Genomic DNA, 26,239 nt, shown 5'->3' with positions numbered 1-26,239 from the left:
AAGAGGTGACAGTTTGCTCTTCTTTACAGAAACACGTCTGAGATTTCCTAGCTGTGAACTGGGAGAAATGCTGACTGTGGAAATGTTTACAAATTCTTCTTTATTTTTCTGTTAAAACATGATTTATTATGAGAAACATCTTGCAGTGTGGGTTTTTTAAATTCTAATATGTCTGTCTTCAAATAATTCTACTGGACTTGTGAAGAGAAGGAAACATCCTGCAACAATATGACACAGGATTTTGAATATTTTTATGCAACACATTTTAATAAGCAGTTTTTATTTATATAGGAGTGAAATTCTTCAAAGGAATTGGTGTTTATTGTAAAAAAGATACTTCATTATTTTCACAGCATAGGTTGAATTCACATGTGTGCTTTTTGATAATATCTCCAGGGAAATTCAAATTTCCCATAAAATTCTCCTTTTTAGAAATGAGAATATGAAGACTTTTCCAGTTGCAGAAAAAAATCTAATGCTCAAAATCATGTGAACAGGGTTTGATACACCTCTTATAGCATATTAAAGTAAAGAAAAATAGATTTTAATAAAAGTAACTGAGAATCTAGCTTATTCTCCTTAATGCCAAAACCAAATCCAAGAAAGAGCATGTTCTCTGTTTTGGATCCCGTTTCTAAATGATGGAAAATAACACAAGCTCATACTGTGAAACAGGTAACACAATATCTTCCCACATCTGTATCCTCACAAGCTTGATTCAAGGTTTTGCTGATGTTAATATATTGGGGCACTTCACTCTGATACAGCTTTTATTGGAAAAAAGGAAAGTCTTATCCTACATCTGATTAACTGCTTCTGTCTGCATGCACTAGTCACCCACACAAGCTATGATCATCACCAGAACTGTGAAGCACATTGCTGGGACAGTGGTAATGAAGAAGAAAAGGATTTCCTGAAAGAAAATTTGGGTCATGAAGGTTGTTTTGGGACACTCTCTCTTTGTTTAAGAAAAAAAATGAAAACAAAAATGGAACCAGCTGTATTCCTATTATAGGTAAGGTTCATTGTACTTTCTTTTTCTTGGGAGATTTGAAAGAAAGGAAGAAGCTTCAGGTCAATGCCTGAATTATGTCCCTTTCCCTGTCTCTTTACATTCTCCAGAGGGCAGCAGCAAATCCTGGTTGGAAATTTTTTTTTTCCAAACTGTAAGTGCAGTAAATTTAAGGAAAGCTGAAAAAGCTCTAAAAAGGATTAGTCTGTGACTCCAAGTTACTGCACAGTCTCCCTGAAAAGTCTGGGGGTTGTCCTGTTCAGTGATTTAGCCTGTTTGCTTCATCTGGAAAAGAAAGGATGTGGAGTTTAATCTGAGCAGAACATTCAAAATGTTCCCACTCAGGAAACAGAGGAACAGTGTGGGAACAGCCCTGACCCTTGCACTCAGCAGGGCTAAATAGGTTACAATGAGAAAATTAGGTTCAATTAAGGGCTCCTTTACACCTAGAAAGAGAGGAGCAGTGCCTGGCTGTATTCCCAGGGTTTCTACATCAATCTGTGCCTGTCCTCCTTCCTTGTGCCACCAGCATGCCCTGCATAATGAGCACAGCTGTACTGACCAACCTCTGAGAGCTGCAAGGGCTGTCTTAAAACTGAAATATGGCTCTGGGAGCAGCTGTGGTTGGCCTGTGATGAACTGAAAGCCAGTGCTGCAGTCCTGCTCGGCACATAAAGGTTCTGGTTGTGTGAACAGAGGTGTGGCCTGCAGAGAATCTGAAACAATCCCACTGCTCTGTTTAGACCATCAGAACAAGGACATTGAGAGACTACATGTCAATAAAAGTGTGAGACTGCAGAGGAGAGCCATGAGAACCAGCTAAAAGAACACAGAAGGAAGGGTGAAAACATGGTTTGCACTAAAGAAGGGGGAAATGACAGCCATGATGGAAAGGAAAAAAACAGGAGAAAAAGAACAGGGAAGAAAAGAGGAAAAACAGGAAAAAGACAGCAGGAAAAAGAAAGAGGAAAAGAACACTTGTTCACCATGCCAGTGCTTGTCCACAGTGCCAGACTTGAACAATCCAGCCTGTAGAGACACCATCACCAGAGGTCTCTGAGGACACATCAGAAACTTCAGTGACAAATGGACTTTCACTTGTCTGGCAAAAAAATGGATTAATGTGACTCCAGCCAACATCTTCACCCCTACTCTCTGTGACTTTTCACTGGCCAGCAGCACTGCCATGCCCCAGAACACAGGCAGGCAGCTCTGGAATGCCTTTACCTGCTCATAGAACTCGTTGACGATGCCCTCTGTCCACTGCAGGTGCAGGTCCTTGCACTTGGCAGGCCCGTTGATGTCAGCCAGCTTGATGCACATCTGGCACACCAGCAGGCGGTCGTTCTCGTTGGTCCAGTCAATGCCAACATCATCGTTCACCTGGGAGACAGGGAAAGGGAAACAGGATGGTGATGTGAGGCAGAAGAGGAAAATCTGATCTGGGGTATCGCAAAATACATTTAGCTGTTCAACAAAATCACTAGCACAAGCAGGTGAGCTAAGACCAGGCTGGAATTAACAATATGGAAAGGGAAAAAGAAGTGAAAAGCAATATAATATATTATTATATATATATTATTTATCATATATAAATATATTATAATAGAGCAGCCAAAAGGACATTCAGAGGAAACAGAAATCCTTCTTACTGGATGCTCCCAAGGCCCACAATCTTTTCTGACCATGCCCCAGAAACCCAAACTGATCTCACCTTGGTGTTGAACTTGGCCACGAAATCAAAGTGCTTCTTCAGGTCAGTAGCCAGGATGGCCTCGATGACGAGGAAGCGGAAATGCTTGAACTCCACGTGGTCCAGGTTGACCAGGAAGTTGTACTCTGGCCTGGACATGAAGAGGTTCCAGGCAGCAGCAGCGTGGTGGTTCTCCAGCACGGAGCGGTCGTTGTACAGCACCGCCTGTGGAAGCAGCACAAGGGGCAGCTGAGGAACATCTCAGCAAAATCATCTTGGCAAAACCATCTACACAAAACCATCTTGGCAAAACCATCTTGGCAAAATCATCTCAGCAGAACCATCTACATAAAAACCATCTTAGCAAAACCATCTCGGCAAAACTATCTTGACAAAATTATCTCAGCAAAACCACACCAATGGATCATCCTGTTTCAGGCCACAGGTTGATGGCTAATATAACATAGGTGTGTGCTTCCCTGATTGTCAGAATGAAGCTCATTTAATTCATTACTGCTTGTTGGCAATTGTACCAGGCATGGTGTCCATGTAGGACGGATTCCAAAGAAAGAAATAGGTGAAATTCCAGTTTGCAAGCAAAAAACACGTACTCAGCCTGACAGATATCTCAGGGCTGAAATCTCAAATGGGTCAAATCTTTATCAAAATAAGATGCTGAACTCTCATAGGGATGGTAATTCCACTCAGAAAATAACAAGAAAACTATTTTTTCCTATTAATTTAATATTTAACTAGAGTAAATACAAAAAGGCTAATCATCTAACTTCCTTTTCTGATTTTTAAAAGCACAGAGCTATAGCACTTGTTTCTTACAATTAGATTTAAAGATAATAAGTATCTTCTCCCAGTCTGTTTACCTGGCCAAAGTATCAAACGTTTTGATCACAGAAATGCATTGCAAGGATGAGAAGCATTACTATCAATTCACAGACACAAACTGATACCAGAGTGAGTTCAGGTGACTTGCTCTTGGTGACAGAGGAATTTTGGTTGCAAGCTGGGGAGTAAATCCAGAATTTCTGCATCCCTGCCTGACCCGCAACCATTAAAATATATATATATATATATTTTAAAATTTCCTCATCAATAGAAGTATTTTTCAGCACAGTGTGCTGAAGTCAGGCAGGTCAGCTATGTAAAGCAAGGAAAGATGATCTCATAATTAAGCCAATAAAGAGTGATTCGGAATTGCTGAATTCAACTCTCAGGATTGGCAGTAACTTCTATGTAACCTTAAGCAAGCCTGAATTCTACATTTATAACACTGAGATTATTTTCCACTCCCTGCTTCCAAATACTTTCATAAAAAGACTGAAGCTGCTCATATTCTATAGAAGCAACAGAAAATGCCTTCTGATCATGCACAACTTACAAAGCACAGTCAGCTACACAACTGGGATGTTTTATTTTATTTAATCTTTCTGTGCATTACTTGGTAGAACAATTCTTCCATTCTTCCACAGTTACAGGTTCTCTTTCAGTCAGCAGAGCTTTACTTTCTTCACTGTCACAGTTTATCAGTACCTTTCTCAGCAGCTCTGCTAACTGAGGGTGTGTAAGACTCTTACCAGCAATCCCCAAGTGAAATGATAATTTCTGTCACTTTGACAAGCTGTTTCAAAATATTTGGCAGCCTTGTGCTTAATGGAAGCCACAGGTAACCACCAGCAAGGAAAAGCTGTCATGGAACCCTTCCAAACTGCACAGCAACACTGTCTGAGGGTTATTCACCTGAGGAGCACTGGTTGCTACCAAGAAGGCATTGGTCCTTCCTGGGTGATCATAGTCATGCATGGCTGCAGCCACATAAAGAGCCATCAGCTCCAGGGCAGGGATGTTGCCAGCCAGGCACCCGTAGCTGTCATCTGTAGGTGTGTATGTCTTGGAAAACACGTATCCCATGTGGCCGTGGGTGATCCCACTGTCAGAATCTGAGCAGAAAGAAAGAAATGGAAACAGTGAAAAATCCAGGGCCACTCTTTCAGTGAGAGAAGCAATAAAGCAGGGAGAGAAGGAGCAAATTTGCAGTAAGGATAAATGCAGCCTGACCTCAGTGCTTTCTGTGCCTATGATCCAGTACAATAAGGTAAACAATTAGATAGGAATAAATTCTGATCCCACCTGGGGATCTTCCAGCCCTTCCAAAACCTGTTCTCCAACTATGTAAGTCACAAGCAGTAAAATGTGGATTGACAGCCACACTGGAACTTTCTGGGAAACTTGATCTTCCTGCGCCTTTCTGTAATTTCTTTCATCATGTAGACAAGTACATGAGACACTTGTAGTCCTTAAAGCAATGGACTAGAGTTTAGTAATTAAATTACAGTGGGTGTTTTTCAATACAAATGTCTAGACTTTGAATCTTTACTGATAATCGTCTTATCATTCTCTTTTTGAAAGATCTTGAGCATACCTGTCAGAGACAGATACTGAGATGCTTTGCTCATTCAATCTCAACGACCTCGAATGGATCCTGCATGCAGCTGAACAATGTCTTTCAAATAACAAACATCAAAAAGCCCCAGAACGCAACCCCTTTCATTCCACCTCACCTACAAAGCCACTGAAATCCCTTGCTAATAAATTTTTTCTGGGAATAAAACCCTTTACCACCACACAAAACAAAAACAAACAAAAAACTCAACAAAAACAGAACAGAACAAAACCAAACCAAAAAGTAAAAAAAGAAGCGGAAATGGAACAAACTCCTGCTTTTTCAGCAACCCTCTGAGAACTCCCATGAAACACAGACAGGTCTTCTAGTTACCATACTGAACATGGAGAAATTAATATAAAAATGCAAGAAGAACAGCTTCCTGTAGTGAGCATTCATAAAACAAAAGAAGAGTGGTCTTGTAAAGCAATTTCCAGATGGCAACGAGTCTTTTATTTAGAGACAGTGAGGAAAAGCAAAGAACATTTCATGACAGCCAAGCAGTGGCAAGTGCACAGCACTGCCTGCATGCCCCAGAAATTGTAGAATAGCAAAACAACGAAGGGTTTAAGAATTTAAGTCTACAGTGCCTCTGATATAGCCCTGAAATGCACTAACAGTACAGTTTTCCTAGGAAAAAACCTTTTGCAAAAACAAAAATCTTTTGCAAAGATCAAACGGTAACAAAGATCTGTCATTACAGGTGAACACAAAGGCTTGCATTCACACATCATTAAATGTCAAGTATTAAGTTTCGGAGGAACAATTCCATTCCCTTCAAAGTTACACGAACACACCTGAACACCTAGAACACTCATTGTGCTACTGAACTTTAAGATTGTGCTACAATTTTCAAAAAATTCTGCATGCAATCCCCAGTTGTTGCCTTTCTAACAGCAAATTTCACGAGAGAAACTTGAGGATGCCAACATTTAAAGATACCTGAATCACTGGCCGAGCCGTGGTCATTGATGACAGTGGGGAGTCCCGGGATGGGCTGGGTTGTGAGGTACCACACCGCATGCAGCACATCCGTGGCATGGATTCGGTTGTGATCTGCGATGGGGAGAAAACCAGGCAGCTGTGAAACACCAGGCACTGCTGACAGAGGGCTGCCAGCACCATCTAGTGGGTACCGTGTGCCAAAATCCAGCAGACAAAACCAACATTAGCACGAGCAGCAGAGCTGTTTCTGCCCTTTTCACAGAAATGAAAAAAGGAAGATAATTCGATCTTGTATTAAAAAGATATTCTTCTTTAGTAAAACTTAAGAAAAAACCAAGGAAGTAGAGTGCTAGGTTCACAAAAATCCCAGAGACTCTATGAATAGTTACGTGTTTCAAACAGAAAGGAATGGCTTCAGCAGAACAGGCTGTGGGACTTCCATCTCTGACCTCCTCAGGCTGTGATCTGCTGCTTTTGATCCCTGATCCAGATCAAACACAAGGAAAGGATCAGAACTGGGGCACTCACTTTTCCAGAAAAGACTCCAAACCACCTGGCTGAAGGCATTTTAAGGTAGTTTTCCTTAAATCCTTCCTACTGTTTGAGGTAGCTTTCCTTAAATCCTTCCCACTGCTTCAACTGGTATTTAATATTTGACAGAGAGACTACATGACTTATAATGATTTCTCCCACATTTTTCTGCAAGTGCAGAGAAAACAGGGTGTTCTGTGTTCCTCAGTGTTGGGTTTATCTGCCACTAAAATGGGTAATAACTCTTTCCTCTTGGGAAAACAGGAGTCTTTTGCAGCTGAGGCACTTGGATAAATTTCATTTGAATTGGTAAATACTTTGGGGATGACTGAAAACAGGTTTTTCAGGGAATAGATGTTTCCCATTGAAAAAGTATCAGCTAAGCTGCAGTAACAGAATGGGGTTCACTCATTTTTGGGTATATTTTTTCTGCTTATAAAGCTCATCTCCTTTGGTAGCATAGCACTGCTACTGTGTAAAAGTCCAAGTTGCCTTTAGAGAGTTAAATGTTTCAAAAGCTCCAACTGGAGCACTGGGGTACACTTGCATTATAAGGAAACAGTCTTTACTAATAATAGCTTTATATGATTTCTGGATTTCTGGCAGATTTTGCCATGAATTATGAAACAATGTAAATACGAAATATAAAGTAAAAAAGATGACAGGCTGTGGTTCAGCACCAGCCTGTGCCTAGCCATCCACTTGGTCATGATGTACTGGAAGAGAAAAAGTAGTTTTATAATGCAAGAAGAAAGGCTTCAATACAAAATCCCCAAAACTTGAGGGAAGCATCATTATGTACCACGAATTTTTACTTACAAGGTATCTCTCGGTATCCACACTCCAAGGCATGAAAGTAGTTCATAAATTCCCTCACTGGTATTTTAAAGGTTTCAAACAGACCCATGTCATCAAAAAGCCTGTATGATACCTGAAAGAAAAAAAGCAACAACAAAAAAATCTATGTTGCTAAGTAGATGAGAAAAACTCTTCAAAATAGATATAAAACTCCTTAGGTTGAATTACATAAAAAGTGTTTAGTGTGACTGAAGATATTACTGAATTTTATGGCCTCTTATGAAGCAACAGCTTGGTTCTGAGAGCTTGGCTCTGTTTCTAAATGAGACTGAATTCATGCTCCTCTCTGAACCCTCTCATGCACATTTGTCACTGCCACATTGACTGGGCTTGCCACTCCAGTCTGCACACATGCTTTCATGGCTCCTGACTGGTTTGGGGTCCTTTCATATGTCTGAATCAATTTAACATTCCACAAAGAAGGAACAGATATCTCAAGCAGCTTCAAAGATGCTAAGCCAGCATTTGCCTTCTAAACTGAATGCTTCCCTGGAGGCATGTGTCAACTCTGCTTTGTTCCATCTCATAAATTTAACATAGCATGGCAAACATAGTTAATTCAGCTTTTTAATTTACTTTTTTTTTTGAATGGGTTAGTCCATTTGATAGCAAAATACTGAGAATAAATCATTAGAGCTTTTGTTTACCTTTGTTAATAATATCCCAGGATTTAAAAATCAAACCAGGGAAAAAAATAGTGATTTTGACAGAAAAAAAAATTTATTTTAGTTTCCTGATTTCTGAAAATATTTTCATTAGCAACATCTGAGTAGGTGGGGGTAATAAGGATCTCTGTTTTGTGAACAAGGTAGAACTTGCTATATTCTGCTTTTAGGGAGAGGGAGTTATAAACTGCTGTTACAGAAAATGTTGAATTTTCATCACAAATATTAAAGCTTCTCTATTTTATTTCTCAAGTTCTCATTCTGTGGAACTGTGAAGTGAAGAACATGTTGAGAACCTGTGCAAAAACCACATTTTGGGAAGTAGAGTGAGGAGCTTTAGTGCAATTTGAGGGAAGCACAGAGGACTTGTGTCCAGAGCTACAGAAGCCCATTCATCTTGGAGAAGTGCTTAAAGCCTACAGAGAGACCCAGGTAAAACCAGAACAAATTCTGGCTCATCCAAACTGTTCTTTATGCCATTAAAAGACAGTTCTGGTTCTCCTTATGTTTCATTCATCATTCCATTATCATTCCATGCTATTAGAAAGATGACCAGTATGATCTAGGATATCATTTCAATCCCAAACTCACTGTCCAGTGCAAAAGTGCCTCAATGAGCACCACTGAGTTTATCCAATAAATATATCCAATATCCACAGCTTGCCTGTTTCTCTAAAGTGAACCTAGAGACTTGGCAGGCTGGTCAAATTCAGATGTTGCTTGCCAAGCTGCAGAACACAAAAAAGCAGAGCAGAGAATAAATCTGAATTCATGCCACGGTTCTCCTTGTTGACCACCAGATAATTGAATGTAGCTGAATAATAGGTAACCACCAAGGGACTGTGGTTTGATCCAGCATTCTCTGGAGCTTGTTACACTGAAATCTGCCTGACACACTGACCTCTGTGTTTCTGGGGGGCTGATAATTGTACCACATTGTACCAATTAACTTTATCTCTTCTTTCCAGCACTCATCACTACATAATGCCTTGTAAAGCGATCCGACTGATTCTCTGGGGCTTTTTTTCCCTTTCATCCCTAAATAATAATAAAAATAATTACTTGCTTTTCCTGTTTAATAATCTTCAATAATTTTATAAGAAAAAATGACTAATTTGTCAGTGTGCCAGGAAAAGGGGCATAACTGAGTAGTAAGTTCAGCCAAGAAAGTGATTATGGAGGTGACACCAATCGAGCTGGGTAGGCACAGGCTGTGTCAGTAACTGAATTAAAGCTCCAGGAAGGAATAAAAACCTGAGGGCTGAAAGAAAGACTAGTAAGCTCTCCCAGCTCATAGCAAATCTTCCCTACATAATATTATATTAATTTTCTCTCAAAGCTCTGATTCTTTAAAAATGAGGAAATATAGTAAGGATTCTTTCTACCCCCACTTCCTCAAACCTTGCTTTCTTTCCCAGCCTGAAATCTGAAACCTTTTATTTCTGACATCTTACACTGAAATCTTCAGTATAAAAGAGGACCAAACTCTGTATATCTTGCATCCACTGAATACATTTACTGTTTAGCCCTCCCATGCTAAATCCCATGAGAAATCCTTTCTCAAAGAACTCAGTAAGGGCTGGAAGCATCTCAAGAGAATATTCAGAAAAGCAGAGAGCAGAAAGCAAAATAGGTGCATGACTTTTGTCTTTCACATTTTTGAATTTAAAAATAAAGACATTCAAAAATAAGGAATATAATGAGACAAAGTTCATGTTGTCAGCTTTGAATTAGGTGTCAGGGCTCATCAGCTTGTAAGGACAATGCCTTTAACATGTCTGGGTCTAAATCTGCCAACATTTAGACCCTGCAGACAAGGTGCACCTCTCACCTGACTCAGAATCCGACCGCATTTCTTCCCAATTTTTTCCACCAAATCAAAGATTGGGAAGTTCCAACTATTTAGCTGCTCCATCAGGGGATCCAAGTTGTCCATAACCAGAGGCTCAGGAGCCAGTACAGGCTTGTCCTGTGCCAGAAATCAGAATAAAAAGGATTGTTAGTTCAGTGAAGCATCTCAAGCAAAAACTGATGCTCTTAAAAGCTAAAGTCACATTAGCATCGTGTGTAAGTCTGTAGTACTTCACTCATCTCAGATAGATGTCCTCATTTCTTGCAGCCCTGCAGCTACTCACTCTCCTTTGTAACGTGTTTCACTTGAATGGATAGGAAATTCTGTTTATGAAACAGCAGTGCCTGCACTTAGCACTGAGACTCGTTCATTCACTCCTGGGAATCATTCATTCATTTCCAAGGGAGGCTGCCTTCATTGTGAAATTCACTGTGGCACAGACAGAGAAGCTCCCAGCTTCTGCTTCTGCATCAGGATCCATTCACTACACTCTGACATGGCTAACAGAGCTCAGTCCAAGTGAAGATTTGTAGTCCTTAAACTGAAACCTATCTGTCTTTCAAGGTCTGCAAATAAAAGTTGGGTTGTGCCCCTCCTTTCACATTTCCCCCTGTATACTCCCTGGAATTTCATTTTACTTAGAAACTGGAAATGAGGAAATGTTGGAACATTTCAAGCAAAATGCCTCCTCTCAGCATGTCCAACTCCAGCAGATTACAATAAATTTTTCAAGAGCTCCTGCCAACTGCAGATTATTAATTCAGTTGTACAACAGACTGTGGAAAACTTAACTAAACAGAGCTTTCCCTCTGCATCACAACCAAGCTCACAGCTGAATGCTGAGAGACAATCATCACTTGTTCATCACACTGCAGCATTTGCTGTTTAAGGCAATAATATCTTGCAGCACCCTTAGACCACATTTTCTGTGGGGATCTGGGTTTTTGGTTAGTTTGGTTTTAATTTTGGGTTTTTTTCCCCCTCAGCGTCAGCATACATTCATTCTGTTGTGCTGGGGGAGCTTAGAGGAGCTACCTCAGGTGGTGTCAAGGGATGCAGGATGATGGTCTCAGGTGTGTAGGACCTACAGCCAGATCCCTTCCGTGGCTGCTCCTTGGAGCAATCCGTGTCGTCGTCGTTCTGCACGATGTCGCTGCTGTCGCTGTTGTTGGTCTCGTAGTCAGAGGTGGCTTGGGCAGGATCCTCTGCAAACACAAATCACAAAGCTTGTGCTGCGAACAGCAAGGGTTTCATGGAAGCCAGCCTGTGACCTTCTGAGTAGCAGCAACAGGAGCTCTGACTCACAATACATATGTGCTGCTTGGCTGGCTCTGAAGTCAGACAATCTGTCCAAGGGCATTAAAGATTTACCCTGTAGAGTGTAAAAAATGGCAGCAGAGAATGAAGAGAGAAAAAATTCTGAGGAACATTATTTAAGTAAATTGAGGGGAACAGTATCATCTTCATAACTTAACTCCATAAGCATTTTGTACATGCTGTACATAGGAAAAGGGAAGGTGCATTTGGACATGAAATTGTCAAAGACAATTTGTATGGACTCACCTGGGTGTGTTCTCCTTTTATAACCGACAAGCTCATCTGCCCTTTTAGTGGATAATTACTTAATTTGAGGGAACAAGGTGTTTTTGACAAAGAATTACCTGTTCTGTTCAGGGTGTGTGTAGTAGCATCATTTCTATTTAGTGTCCCATCACCAGCTTCTATTTGGTTGTAGGGTCTGCCACAGCTAAAATACATCAACAAACACAACAGACAATATGAAGAACCACGTGCCTTAGACAGTCCTGTGTAAAAGGATTTCCCACTGGCAGTGTGAGATTATGTCATACAGTCTAAGTCATGGTCCAGGATATGGTCCAGACAAAATCACAGGAGACTGCTAAAGTTTTATTGGATCTTGAGACAAAAATACAGAAAGACTTTGGATTAACTGCCCAACACCATTAAATTTGTGAATTGGTGTTTTCAGCAGTAAACCTGAACCATGTGATTTCTTTAAATATTTTTTTTTATTCTGCAAGTATACCAGCACAAAATAAACCCTCTAGTTCTATATCTACAGCTGCCCTATAAAGATGAATTAAAATTATGAAACTGTGCCAGAGTCTCATACAATCTTGCAGAATTCAGTTTGAACACAATCATGATCTGGCTGCACTGTTCTTGCCTAAAATTTGAATATGTTCCTCTTAAGGAGGAAAATTATATTTTATCATTACTTCAGTGACAGCATACCAAGTACACAAGAACCAAGAGGGCAGAGTTTGCTGCATCATTTCCAGAACATAAATACATTTTGGGACAGACCACAATATCATGACCTTTTCAAATGACTGGCTCTTCCCTTCCATTAAAAAGCTTTATTCTTTGTGTATAGCTCCCTTTAAACCCTAATTAAAACCTGACATTTTCTCTGGTTTAAGTCAGCATTTTGTGGCATATCTTATATACAACAGTCTTCACAAAGCAACTATTACAGAATTATTTGGATTGGTCAAACTTTGTACTAGAACCTTTGCACCATTTTAAGTTCAATATATAAAAATGGCTTAACTCCTGGGCCAGCTAGCTTTTGGCTGGGTCATCCAAACATATCCTGGAGCTGGGTATGCCCTGCAAACAGCATGAGTTCCTGAAAGACTTCCAGATTAAAATGCTCATCTGTATTCAATGATACTTGTAGTGCATAGCCAAGCAAATAGATTTTGCATCAGTCAGATTGATAAACAAGATGAAAAAGTTATTAATTTCATTACTATCTACAACAAGCTTACATTGATTCTTTTCTGATATTTTAAATGCAATTCTTAGTTCCTTTTAGTAGAAGGCTTCCAGAAATGAATTTCACTTGTGAAATGACAGTATTTTCCTGAAGTGATAATAAAGGCACAGCTTAATAAGACTCCAGCACCTTTATGCTTTATTTCTGTTGTGTAATATACTTTTCATTTCAAATGAACCTCTCCAAATCCCAATTTTGGTATACCTTTGGAAAATTTAAAAGCACTTAAGTTTCTATTTAATCTAAATCCATCTCAAAAGCCTGTTTGGATCTGACTCCAAACTCCAGTGAGGATGACTCCCTTGAGCAAAGCTGGAGTCTCAATTTTGACTTTCTCACAGCCACTTCCTAGCCTTGCACACAGCACACTGAGACACATCCAAAATCATGTGACTGAAGGCAGAAACTAAAAACTATTTCCAAAGATAGTCAAACTTGATAACAGCCATGCTCTCTGCTGGCTGGCCACTCGTGCTATAGCCAAAAGTAACATCTGGTGAGCAAAGCAACCTTGAAACTGCACCGGAACAGGCTTGGGAATACCAGTGCTTTCTACTGTTCTGAACTGGACACATACTGCAAACTCCAGTATTTGATATAGCAACTGAATCCTTTCTGAGAAGATAAGCAGAACAACTTTCTTTCCAAAAATGGTAATTTTGCAAAGTAGGTGTGGTCTGTGTTCCCTAATAAAGGGGTAATTTAAAGTAAGAAATTAAACTGTGTTACTGGAACTCTTAGCAGTAGAAAGAACTCATCTGCAGTTGACTTCTGGAAAAAAAACTATCCCCACAGTACCTAATCTGACTCTGCCTAGGGAAGACAGGACCCACTCCTGCAGAGAGAATGGGCTCCTGAGTGATTTTGAGAAGGCTCAAAATCACAGAGTCTTCAGGCACTTCTGGCCATAGCAGTCAGATTTTTCTATGCACATCAGGTGCTTGCTGTGCAAGCCTTGGCCTGTGCCCTAAAGGTGACTGCTCATGCCAAGGGCAATGGCTCCAGAAACACAAGCTGCAAACATGAAATCCAACTTCAGGATCTGCAGGTCCTTGACAAAGAATTTGTTTAGGAATCAGGCTGTCCACCTGACAGAAGCAATAAACATAGGAATAAACACAGCCAACAGTCTCCTACTTTAAAATTATTTTGTAGCATTGATCTACACATTTACTGAAGTACTATAAACCTGAAAAATCTATATAAACACTGAAGTAAATCACAAAAAACTTATATGTGGGCCAACAGAACATGTTCATGAGAACAGCGTGAAATGATTGCAAGGCATGTCAAATGATCATCTTACCTGCTGCAGATGATGGAGGGGTTGATAACAGGGTCTGACAGGGTGGGTGCACTCTGAGTAGAAGTTAACACCTTGTGTGGCTTTAGGCCCTGCTTGGTGTCAGTGTCTGTGGGCTCTGGAAATGACACAGAAGATGTTTTCCCAGTAGGACTCGTGGCAGGCGTCCCCTGAATCGGCGAATGGCACGGGGAGGTGAGAGGTGAAATATTTGGTGGGATACCTGGCCAAGGACAAGAGGAGTGTTATCAATTGTGTTATCAATTATCAGAAGTGGCAGATGCTTGTATTAGTTCACTATGCAGAAATACTCTTCTTGAGATGCACCAGCATAGTCTCCAAAACCAAAATAGATAAAGAGAATTCCCTTCTCCACCCTGAGCCAAGCCCAGGGCTGTCACAGAGTGAGGAACTTCCATTGCTATCAGCCACTTTTACCTGCTGAAGATCTGGCCCAAAACACAAAGCATATTTTCCCTGGTGAGCAGGATGCACTGAGTGGACAGGCATGAAATGACAGAGGAGTTTGTGGCACCACTGTTGGTATCAACATGTGCTAGTGACAGAGACACAGCCCAAACAGGCAGCTCCCAGAGCCATCTGCAGCTCCTCTCTCACCATCTCTAAAGCAGGATCACACACATTCCCACAAAATTTGGATTTCTATAGGTTTGTAGACAAGCAATAAAGCAAAAGAGCAATTTTTAGTAGCCATTCATTATATAAAATACTGCACTTCTGGGGCCATTTCTTAAAGATTTTGGCCTTGATCTTTAGTTTGAGTTGATTTTTCTATATCTGTTGCTCACTAAGGGAGAATTGCAACCATTTCAGCAGCACACGGTACTGTACACCTGAGCTAGAGCAGAGGAACTGCAAATATCCACATGTGCAACACCAGCAAGGTGTGGTTCTCTCTGTCCCTTACTCCACCTGAGCACCACTGCCAAGGTGAAATGCATCCAGTGTTTAATCAAAGTGTTGCTTTCTCTTGGAATCCACTTTACAATTCCTAGTCTCAGACAAAACGAGACTCAAAGTGCAAACTTCATCTATCTCGAAAGGAAATGCATGGAAATTGAGTTTGCTCCTGTTCTGAAGTTTGCAGGAACTCAGCCCCAGTTAATTTACCACATTCATCTTCAAAGCCAAAGGACAGCAAGGCCTTAGGAACTTGAAGGGGTTTTATGTTTGAATTTTGCCCCCTATCTAAATGCATTCCAGACACAAACATTATCTTAAAAAAGGCAATATGTTGATCTAAGTTTATGAAATATTATCCTTGCAAGATATACATGCACAGTTCCAGTGTTTTTTCCCTGATAGAAACTTATTGTGATAGAAGGCTAAAATCTGATTTACTATTGACAATCCAAGAGTTTAAAAAATGAAAAATAATCTGATTTGCTCTGCTGTAGTTTAGAGATACCCAGCATCTCTGTTTTAAGAGGATTTCTCTAGCAAATGTGGTATGTATTTAGTGTCTTAATTCAATGATTGCAAGTAGGATATAATGGCAATCTTGAGATCAGAACACTACAGCCTTCAGAGCAATTAAAATGTTATCAGATGGCCATGACACAGGGAAATGGCTTTAAAATACAGGAAACCTCTGTTTCACATTTATGAATTCATTGAGATATCAGCTTTCCATCCACCAAAAATGTGTCTTTAAAAACATTTCACAGTCTATTAGTTGCACAGGGGATTGAGCTGGATTGTTGTCCATCTTTGAGATATACGTTACCAAGGAATATTCATAACTCATACAGGATGCAATACACATGGTCTTTCAACAATTTGAACCAAGTCCTGAGAATTTAAACAGCACTTCTCACAATAATGTCTCTAATCACAGCAAGCTTTCTCCTGCTGGCAGAGATCCGGTCTCTTTAAATATTTTTTGTTGTGTGTACTTTTGGGGTTTTTTTAAGAAAGTAATTTACCAGGGAAGGTAAACACAAATAAAATTACCAGAAAAAAGCAGAACTTTTTTTCAATAATCCAACATTCAGCCATTTCCTGGCAAAAGTGAGAGAAAATGTGTCTTGCTACAGCAAGGATTTTTTTCACAATCAAGATAAGAAAAGCATAAAAATACAAAGAGTGTTATTTAAGTACATCCATGCACTTAGGTCCTCCAGAACTACTTCAAATGTGCAGTGTTGAAGATATAAACAGATACAAACCAATGACTTCAATGTGATGCAAAAAACTACATATGAAAACACTTGAGTTTTTTCCAAAATAGGAAGACATAGCAGTATTTAAAAATGTGATGATGAGATAGAAAAATGAAAACTATCTCTCACAACTTTCCCTGCATGTACACATCAGGGGTTTGAGTGACCAAGCAATACAGAATAACAACTTGTTAATAGCCAATAAAGTGATTGGCAAGAAAGCTCCTGACCAATTGGAGTCACACATGAGGTCAGTAAAACTGTACAAAAAAGTGAATAAAGAGTGGGCTATTTCCACCATGAAGAAAGCAGAGCCCATGTGATTTGCTGGCACGGTCAGGCCAGGCTGGCAGAGCTGGGGGTGCCACTCACCTTGGCGGCTCTGCCGTTTGGCATTCAGGTGGTTGGTGGAGGACACGGCGTAGGAGGTGGAGAAGGACCTGCTCTTGGTGATTGTCATCAGAATGGAGCTGTTCCACGAGTCAGAGCTGCCAAACCAGAGCACAAACAAGCAACATTTAACACAGGAAAAAGCCTCTTTAATGGCAGATCTTATCAAGTGAGGAGCTGCAACAAGGAGTAGGTGATACAGAGATAGCTCAAAATCTGGTGAGGGAAATGACATCCATGAGTTGGCTGAAGTGGTGTTTGTGAGGCACTCAGTATGACCTTCAGCAAAAATAGTTACAATGCAGCCAGTCTAAAGCTGGACTTCCCTCGGTGCTGAGACATATTTGCCTTATTTATACAAAGATGCCTTCATTATATTGTTCTGACAGCACAAAGAGGTTCAAAAGTTGGCTTGAAATAAGTTAAATTTATGTTCTCTTTTAAAACCTCCTTAAAAGAGCCAGAAGTGACACAAGTTCTCAGCAGAACTGGAAACCCAGTGTCCTCAGCTGCTGGCACCACAGCAGGCACACAACAACCCTTGGGGCACTCCGGAGCCTGGGGAGGACTGGAAGCATCCTGTGTGGCTGTGCTTAGTGGTGTGCCCCTTCATACCCTAACCAGGTGAAATACCTGCTGAACTCCCCAAAAAATGCCCCTCTCCGACCCTGGAGACATCAGTGCAAGGGAATTTGTGCTGAAGGAATCTAAGTGCACGTTTCCTTGTGTGTGGGGAGCAGTGTTAGTCCTCTGCAGCAGCATGGGCTATGATTTTAGCCTTTGGGTGGTAATTGTATGCCAGAAGAGGCAAAAATCTTCTGCACAGCAAGAAAACTGTATTTATAATGAGTTTCCTGAATGACACCCATCAAATGTCAGCTTCTTGCAGGGATGCAGCACTGGCTCTTATCAAGCTGTGAGTTCTCTGGACAGGTCTGCCAGGCTCCACATTTCTCCTCACAGCCTCTCATCCAAGGGATGAGATGACACTCAATGCTGAAGACAGACTTTTAAAGTAGCACAGCTCCAGCTGAGCTTGAAAAAAATAAACTTGAAGGAAAAAAATCATTCTGAAAGAAAAAAGCATGTGGTACTGTGTTACCTCTGCAAACATCTTGTTTTGGAATAGAAAATACTACATACAAAAACACTTGCTGGCTGTCTTCATGGGCCCGAATTCTTAAAATCTGTGATGAAGTGAGGCAAAGAAAGAATACAGATGTTTAAAAAATAAAATTAAATAAAAAAAAAGGTTTTGCTTTGTTTTTTCATTGTCATGAAGAATATAACACACTGGCCCACTGTACAGTAAAATAACCCAAATGAACCCAACCAAACCAAAAATCTCTGACCCATATTCTTTGAGTTCCTACAGGAGAATCACTTGATATAAAAGTGGGTGAGGGAAAGAATGTGGGAGCTCTATTATTTTTCCAGTATAATGTCTACCCAGGTTCAATGACATGGGGTTGGAAGAATACAGAATTACTAATCTCAAACTGACAGCTATGAGGGATTTTTGCAAATATGTGACTCCAGAAATCCAGAAGTCATGTCCCACATTGTGAGGAACAAGCTGCATGTTTTGTAACTAGAGAATCTGCCACAGGGCAATTCCAGTGTCAGCCTCTCTCCTACTGTTCAACTTATGAAATGTTTCTTTCTCTGTGACCAGTGGAGTGCTTGAATTTGGTACAGGGAAGTGGCAGATAACCAAGATATTTTTTTTTCTCTTCAGCTCAAAATTCTTCTCCTTGAAAGCAGATCTCTCTTGGTCAGCCAAAATTTTTAAAGCTAGACTTATAGGATTCATTTTCCCCCTTTCTGGAACACACATTGTTTCTCCTACTGTGAAAGAAGGAGTGCAAACAGTAGGCTGGGAGGCTTGACAGAGCTATAATTACACCACTGGCTATGACATTAAACATAGGAAGAATTGATAGCCTGCTTAGCTGGCTCCTCATGCAGAGTTATATAACAACCACAGGGAAGGACCAACAATAACATTTAATTGCTCTCCCTCTGATTCCCATCTTGGGACACTTACACACTACGTGAGAGTGGGATCAACAGCATAAATCAAATGCACCCCAGGAACCACAGGTCTGGGAGTGAAGAACATTTGCATTTGGTTACAGCTTCCTTATATTTACTTTTACTGAGGCAGATGGGACTTCTCACAAAGGGAACTTTGGCAAACCACGTGTTTTTCTTGCATGAGGCTTTCAGGGTACTCTGCAGGCTGCCTTGAGCACCTCCACACCCTGTGTGACAGCCTCATCCACGGGACACATTTAGGTATCCAAGGAAAGGCCAACCTTAGAAGGAAGCTGCTCTCTGGAGCTGCATTCCCCCAATCTATCCAACAGCCAACACTGGTGATGTTGGGCCTTCCAAGGTCCTATCTCTTTCCCTAAATTTTGAATTTCAGAAAAGCACATGAGTCTTCTGATGTCCCAGCTCTGAATTCTCTTCTTGAACGTAGTGCTTTCACTCTGATCTTCCTTTCCCCAGTGTTTCCACACTCCTTCTTCATCCACCAGCCCCAAGGTGATGGACATTGCTGAGGTAAGGAGGGGACCTGAACTTCGTTCTCACAGGGTGGTACCACAACTGGCTGCTCTCCACCTTCCTTTGATGGCTCTGCTCCTCTCTGACCAGAACAGGAAAGTAGTCACAGAGCCAGAAGGGAGGAAATCCTGTTGTAATGACATGGTGTGGAGGTAGTACAACTTTTATTAAAATCTCTGCACGTTCCCCAAACAAGCTGGCTGCTGGCTATAAGCAGCTGAGCAGACGCAATTCTCTCTCCATTCTATAGGGGGACCATGTGCTTCACAATTCCAGCTCAGGGATTAGATCCTGAGAAGAATGGGAGATGGAGAAGTGCTTTAGGAACTGGTTTAATGACAGGACCACATCAGTAGGTGTGTTCTTAGAAATTGCTGATGTAATTGCTGCAGTTTTTCTAGGCTGAGCAATAACCACCTAAGCAACCCCTACATCTCAAGAAAACTTTAACCAGGTATCTTAGCCTTTCTTCCAATTTTATTGGGCAGTTCTGCATTCCATTAACATAAATAGTTCTTTTTTAAAATTTATTTTTCTACCCAATAATATGAATAATTTTGGCATACCCTGACAAAAAATGGGAATGCTGCTTCTTTGTCAAATCCATTTAGAGAAACATGAACTCTAACACAGTTCACAGCTAGCATTTCTGAATGCATTTTGCACACAGAACCAAAGAAATCTGCCCGAAGAGAAAGATAAAAGAGAGAGGAGGCAATGTGTAACCTGGATGAAGAAGATTCGTGAGGTTTGATGCTGGCACTGCGATCCCTCCTGACTGGAGCTGGCTCCAGGGTGGGCAGTCCTGTGGCTGATGTGGTGGTGGTCCAGGTGGAGGACACTCGTCTCAGCAGTCCTGGAGGCAAACTCCTCCGTAAGCGCTGCGGGGAAACCAGGGCCCTTCAGTTGGTACAGCTGCAAAACCTCTGCACATGCACAAATAAACCGCTTCCATTGGCTTCATTCTGCCTGACAACACCTTTAAATCTGGGTTCTCCCATGGATTATTCATTTCAAACACAGCCAATGCTTTAAACGCTTCGACAGTCTGGACCATCCTCCCTATCTCAAGTTTAAAAACAGGTATATATATCTATATCTATATATGCACAGCCCCATAGCCACACATGTTCAACACCTGATGTGGCCAAAGGTACTTAAACAAGTTAGCAAGGCCATAAAAGTGATTGAAGCATCTGTCATGAAAGGAAAGGCTGAGGGAGTTGGAATTGCTCAGTCTAAAGAAATGTCTCAGGGTAGATCTTACCAGTGTACACAAATACCTAAAGGGAGGGTGTAAAGGAGAAGGGTCTTTGCAGGGATGCCCAGTGACAGGACAAGAGGCAGTGGAGCAAGAACTGAAGTACAAAGAATTTAATTAAAATTTAGAAAAATATTTTTTTTTACTGTGAGGAGGACTGAACACAGAGAAGCTGCCTGAAGAAGCTGTGAAATCTACATTAATGGAGATACTCAAAACTCAACTGGACATCCTCCTGAGCAACCTGATCTAGGCTGAGCCTAGAGAAACTTTCTCCTCAATGAGCTGAGGGACAGGACTGGACTAGACAATCTCCAGATGCACTTTCAACCTCAACTACTCTGATTTACACTGTCATGGATCCTCAGAATCAGAGATTCAAGCCAAGAAAGTCTGTAAGAAAAATAAGGCAGGGGAACTCCAACTTTTTTTCCCTGCCATATCTACTCAATCCACTGAAATAAAACTTTCACGCTCTGGGATATGATGTCTCAAAAAGCTTAGAGGAAGCATCACTGTTTACAGCAGATTTTTCTTAACCACCCCTGCGTTTTTCTTTTACCTGTCTCCTCCATTTCTCCAAATAACAGGATTCACATGTTTTTTTCAAATTTTTGAAGGCAAAGATAATAAAGGATCTTTTTTGGAGCCAGATTTGCTGTTGCAGATCCTATAATTTTGTAAGCTGTTTCTCTTGTGAAGTTCTAGTGAAGTGTTTATAGCTAAGAACTAAAATAAATATATCTGCAATGGAGAGCTTGGACTTTGCCAGAGGGTTAAGAAATATGAGATGGAAGACATCTGTGGTTCTGAAGCTCAAAGTTGCAGATAAATATGTTAACACATTATCTCCTTACACAAAATGCTCAGTGTCAGATGGTTAAGGTGAAGGTCCTATATCTGCTTTTAGACACTTTAAATAAAGACATGCAAACTATTTATTTTATGAACCATGATATATTTAGGTCAATGAATTCTTCAATCTAATTAGTTCTCTGTAGCATTAACGCATTTCTTCACCCTTCATTTCTCTCCTCCTCATAGGGTATTATGCAACAGCAAACTTGTACCTGTTCCCTGTGTGTGCTCATGTGATAGCAGTGCTCTTCCACTTAACTCTTCCCCTCAGAGCCTGGGGTACAGCCATTATAGATATGGTCACTAAAATAAACTGGGAAATGTGCTTAAAAACCTGTGAACATCCATTTTGTACATACAGCTGCTAAACAGGCAAATAGGGTGGCAATTATCATCACACTAAGCTGTAATAAAAGAATCACGAGTGTTGCAATTCAGATGCCTGGAAATGCTGGAATGAATGACTGGCTGTGCCATTTAAACTGTAAAAACATAAAAGCATTTGACTGTGCAATGTACTCTGCCTATATTTAATTTTACAAGGGAGGCTGCAGTACAAAAGCATTTTGGTTTAGTTTCAGAAATGAAATGCAAGCCTTGCAGGACAGCTAATTAGCAACAAACCTACAATTCACACTACTTCAAATCTGATGTGCTCTTTCTCGCTGTTCACTTGCTAAGTGTGGGTGGTTAACACTGGTTATTTCCTGCCTGATCCCTGAGCATTCATAAAGCCATTTTTCAAGGCAGTATTACATTTATATTTATGGTTGTCATCTTTTTCTTCTCAAGACAACTTCCATGAGCTCACAGTATTTGTCATACTAATGATTGTGATATTTTTGTTAGTTTGTGGGGTACACAACAGTTTAGACTTGATCCAAAGCACATGAAGGTCATCAATAGAAACTTTTTAATTGACTTCTGTAGAGGACACAGTTTCCAGCTACGTCAGGGAAGGTATAGGTTGGATATTAGGAAGAAATTTTTCACCGAAAGAATAATAAAGTACTGGAATGCTCTTCCCAGGGAGGTGTAGAATCACCATCTCTGGATGTGTTTAAAAAAAAGGACTGGACATGGCACCTGGTGCTACAGTCTAGCTGAGGTGTTAGAGCATAGGTTGGACTTGATGATCTTAGAGGTCTCCTCCAACCTCATAATTCTGTGATTCTGTAGGTTTCACCTTTCTAATTAAGGGAAGGAAGAAGAGATGGCAGTTCACACAAAAATCCCAGTGACATCTGACAGCCCAATGACATCCCTTTAGGGAGAGGCAGGCTCCAGCACTCACCTTGGGAATTGCCAGTTTCTCTCCCTTCTCCGGGCACTCCTCCGAGTCGGAGCAGGTGTAGTTCTCGCTGAAGGACACCAAGGGATTCACCCTGGGCTTGTGGATGGCCTGGAAGGTCAGCTGTGTGTTGAGCAGGTTGCTCACTGTCCTCAGGGACGTGCAGACATTGGGGGGCAGTGAAGGATCAGCCAGGAGATCTGTGATGAGCCCATGGGCCTCTCCCATGACAGCGATGTCCACTGTGATGCTGGTGCCAGAAGACTAAAGACGAGAGAAATAATACAGGTGAGAAAACAGCAGTGAACAACCTGCTGGGCACTGCCTCGAGCTCTGGTGAACTCTTCACAGCTTCTGCTAAAGCATCTGCAGGTGGAAAAATAATAACATGAAATAATTCTTTAAATACAGAGAACAATGCTGAATAGATCGATCATCAGTCTACAAAGACTTTGGAATTCCATCATATCTGATTTCACAGCTTCCACCATCTGCAGCTGACTCTGCCCATCTGAATAAATTGTTCAGGCTCCCTGTGGAGACGTGGTCAATAGCCAGGGCCTATTTGCACAAACAGTTTTTTGGAGACATGGCTTGCGATGGGGCGAGACTCTCCTGAGAGATGCCTGAGTACTAATTACAGAACAACTAATCTAGAAAAACTAATGTTCAGTGCTTAGGCCCAGAAAATTGAAATTAATCCTAAGCATATACTGGGATCTGTAAAATATCTCCATGCAACTAAATTACAGTATTCTGGTATGGTAGCAACAACATTCTTCTCCAAGCAATTGCATATTGGGCAGCTATACCAAAACTGAAATGGAGTAAAAAAGTAGATTTGTTTAAACCTTAAGGTTGTCAAGTCTTTGAATTGACAGCTATAGAGTACAATTGCAAAGGTCTGAGGATCTTTAAACTCTAATAAACAACAGTGAGACTTGGATGCACAGAGAATTAAAACACCTAAAAATGCAGAAGGCATATGGAATTTCAGTGCAGAAGTGACATTTCAGCCCCACTAGCTGGTGCACTAAAACCCTCCATAAATTCTGCATGGAGTTGCTGTTTCAAGGCACTCCAAGAGTGACCCTTTTCCCTTCGTTGTGTCTCTGACACATAACCTCAGTCCTGCTGCTCCTGTTTGGGGTGTAGCAGGTGTACGTGCAGTTTCCCAGAGAGACCATTGCAGCAGATTTTGTGCTAATTTGCTTTCATGTATTTCTTAGAAAAAGCTAAAATGCATAGTTTGCTTAATGGGGAAGTTATGTTTGTGAAAAGAATGTACAAGTTGCTTGGAGTGGCAAGCAAAGAGCGTGGAGAATTGGTCAGACTGAGAAGGAGAGTGATTAAAGCCCCAGCCAGGAATGACTCATGACAGCATTCATGGACCTCAAAACACAAAGAACAGAGTAACACAACTTGACACTGCTTCGTTCTCAGAAAAGCCTTTACAGGCAATAAGAAAGCATTTTTGAGGAAAATGATGTATTAGTTAAGTAAAGCTAAACCCCTTCCCTCTGTCTTCCCAGTTGCATAACGTGGACATCAGTCCCTTGGCAAACAGATGTTTCACTCCATGGATCCCTCCTCATGTCCTGCTTCTTGCAAAGACTGAGGTAAGCTGCAGGACCAGAAGATGGGCTTCCTCACTCACCATCCTCTCCGGCAGCCAGAGGACCAGCCAGCCTCTTCCCACATTTCTCTGCCATGCTATGAAATAACACAAACCAGAAACTGCTTAATCTACTGGAGCGCCATTTCATCCTACTGAAAAAAAAAAAATTAATGCATGAATTTAACTTAATGGCTTTTTCATTGCTTAACATCTCAGGAGTGCACGCAGAAGATTCTGGCAGATGCTAAAGAAAATCCTTAAATTAAAGAACAAGGCTTGGGATGGGAGTAATTAATTATCTAAACCTCAGCCATGGCAAATGGACCAAAGGGGAGTGAGGCAGAATGCATCACTCAAAATGCGATGGAAGCCTCATATTTTCAGCAAAACTGTGTCATCCACTGCTTGAAATTCTATTAAGCCTCGAGTAGTTGACAATCAGAGGCAGAGATTAATACTTCTATGAAGTAAACAAGTCTGACTCAGTGGGATATAAGCAGAGGCTCTGTGCAGCAGTACTGATATTTTGCAAAGCAGCCAGCATTGTTTTCCATGATTAGTACCAAGGGGGGAGAGGGAGAGCCCTTCTCCATGGATTTCTGCCTCCAGCTCCCTGTGCTGCCATGTGCGTTGGTGACCCCTGCCTTAATTCTAAGACCCAGTCAAAAAGTAGGAATGGTTCGTCTATGTCAGGGTCAATTTACAGCACCATCAGACTAGTCTGACTAGGTAAAATTACAGCCATTTAAATTATTGTTTTCTAAAAAATATTACAAATTGAATGCATGAGAACATTTTAAAACATTTTACTTTTCAGAGTCTGTGCTAAAAAACAGTAGAGAGCTGCATATGCTTTGCAGACCATTACTCAGAAAACAGATGACAATGTGTTTCCCTATAGGGCAAGGAAACTTGGAATTTAGTGTAAATCATTGTGGTGATGTGAAAGCAAGAGAGGAAACTGCTGAAAATTTGAGATTAATGTAATCACATACATGCATATGTATTGTATATATGCACATGCACACAGATAGATATGCAGGTAGTCTTCTTTTAGGGTAAAAGTGCAGATAAAATCCTTGCTCAGTCTTTTAAAGTTGTTTTTTACTAAGCGCATAGCCTCTGCATGAACTGATTTGGATTCTTTGGATTTGGATTCTTTCCAAAGCACTTTACTCATTGAAGCTCCAAGGCCAGATACTCGGGAATTGTGGCATGAACAACATTTGCAAACAATAACAAACAACTAATTTGATAAAACAAAACAACGAGGAGCTAAGATAAGGTGGACTTAATTTCACAATGGTCAGTGCTCATTTGCTCATCTATGCCAATAATTGTGAATGCAGTTCCCTTCCATGACTTTTGGATAAGACTGGCTTGCTGTTCATTTTGTGACTTCATTCCAGCCCTGATTTCAGCAATGTCATGCAGTGACTAAAACTGAAATGCTCTGGGGCATGAGAATAAGAAAGCAAACAGGCTGGGAACAAAAGCAAAACTAAACAGGCTCATTTTTAACTAAGATAAGAAGAAAAAAATAATTCCTTACAATGCTGAAAAACAGCTGGTTTAGGCCACATTGCCATCTGGAATTCCTAAGTAGGCCCAAATGCACTTGCTGCATGTTTTGAGGCTTCCTTTTATGTACAGAAATTAAAAAAAATAAACAAACCTAAAACACACTGCTGCATGTGCAGGATCAGACCACAAAAGTAGCATGCCCCAGTATCACACAGATCATTTTTGTCAGGGCAGGAAACAACTCTAAGGAACACTCTTATATTCAATATGAAAACAGTATCCTGGAAAATTTTAATATACTTTAAAATTTTTAGTTTTAAATTATTTGTTTTGGAGTCTGCAACATGTCTAGAAAAGTTCTCAAAATTTTCATAACCTTCACTGGGCTTTTCTATGATAGTCCACAAAATTCCCTTTGTTTTCTTC

At 40.7% G+C, this 26,239-nt stretch overlaps 1 protein-coding gene across 2 annotated transcripts in view; it reads right to left on the bottom strand.

Moving 5' to 3' along the window:
* PDE3A (phosphodiesterase 3A) overlaps window positions 1-26,239 on the bottom strand; it is a 212,156-nt gene that overhangs the window by 14,224 nt on the left and 171,693 nt on the right. For both annotated transcript variants that reach the window (XM_058022183.1, XM_058022184.1), the window contains 12 exons: window positions 22,675-22,935; window positions 19,988-20,142; window positions 16,673-16,788; window positions 14,121-14,340; window positions 11,673-11,758; window positions 11,047-11,216; window positions 9,991-10,128; window positions 7,456-7,567; window positions 6,103-6,216; window positions 4,458-4,657; window positions 2,727-2,930; window positions 2,240-2,395 (listed from right to left, as the gene is read on the bottom strand). In XM_058022183.1, coding sequence (XP_057878166.1) covers window positions 2,240-2,395; window positions 2,727-2,930; window positions 4,458-4,657; window positions 6,103-6,216; window positions 7,456-7,567; window positions 9,991-10,128; window positions 11,047-11,216; window positions 11,673-11,758; window positions 14,121-14,340; window positions 16,673-16,788; window positions 19,988-20,142; window positions 22,675-22,935 — 1,932 coding nt within the window. The remainder of the gene's footprint in view (window positions 1-2,239; window positions 2,396-2,726; window positions 2,931-4,457; window positions 4,658-6,102; window positions 6,217-7,455; window positions 7,568-9,990; window positions 10,129-11,046; window positions 11,217-11,672; window positions 11,759-14,120; window positions 14,341-16,672; window positions 16,789-19,987; window positions 20,143-22,674; window positions 22,936-26,239) is intronic.

The sequence above is a fragment of the Melospiza georgiana genome, chromosome 4, assembly GCF_028018845.1.
Source record: "Melospiza georgiana isolate bMelGeo1 chromosome 4, bMelGeo1.pri, whole genome shotgun sequence".
Classification (NCBI taxonomy): Eukaryota; Metazoa; Chordata; class Aves; order Passeriformes; family Passerellidae; genus Melospiza; species Melospiza georgiana.
Note: the sequence above shows the minus strand (reverse complement) of the source record. Positions and strands in the feature narration are given on the sequence as shown.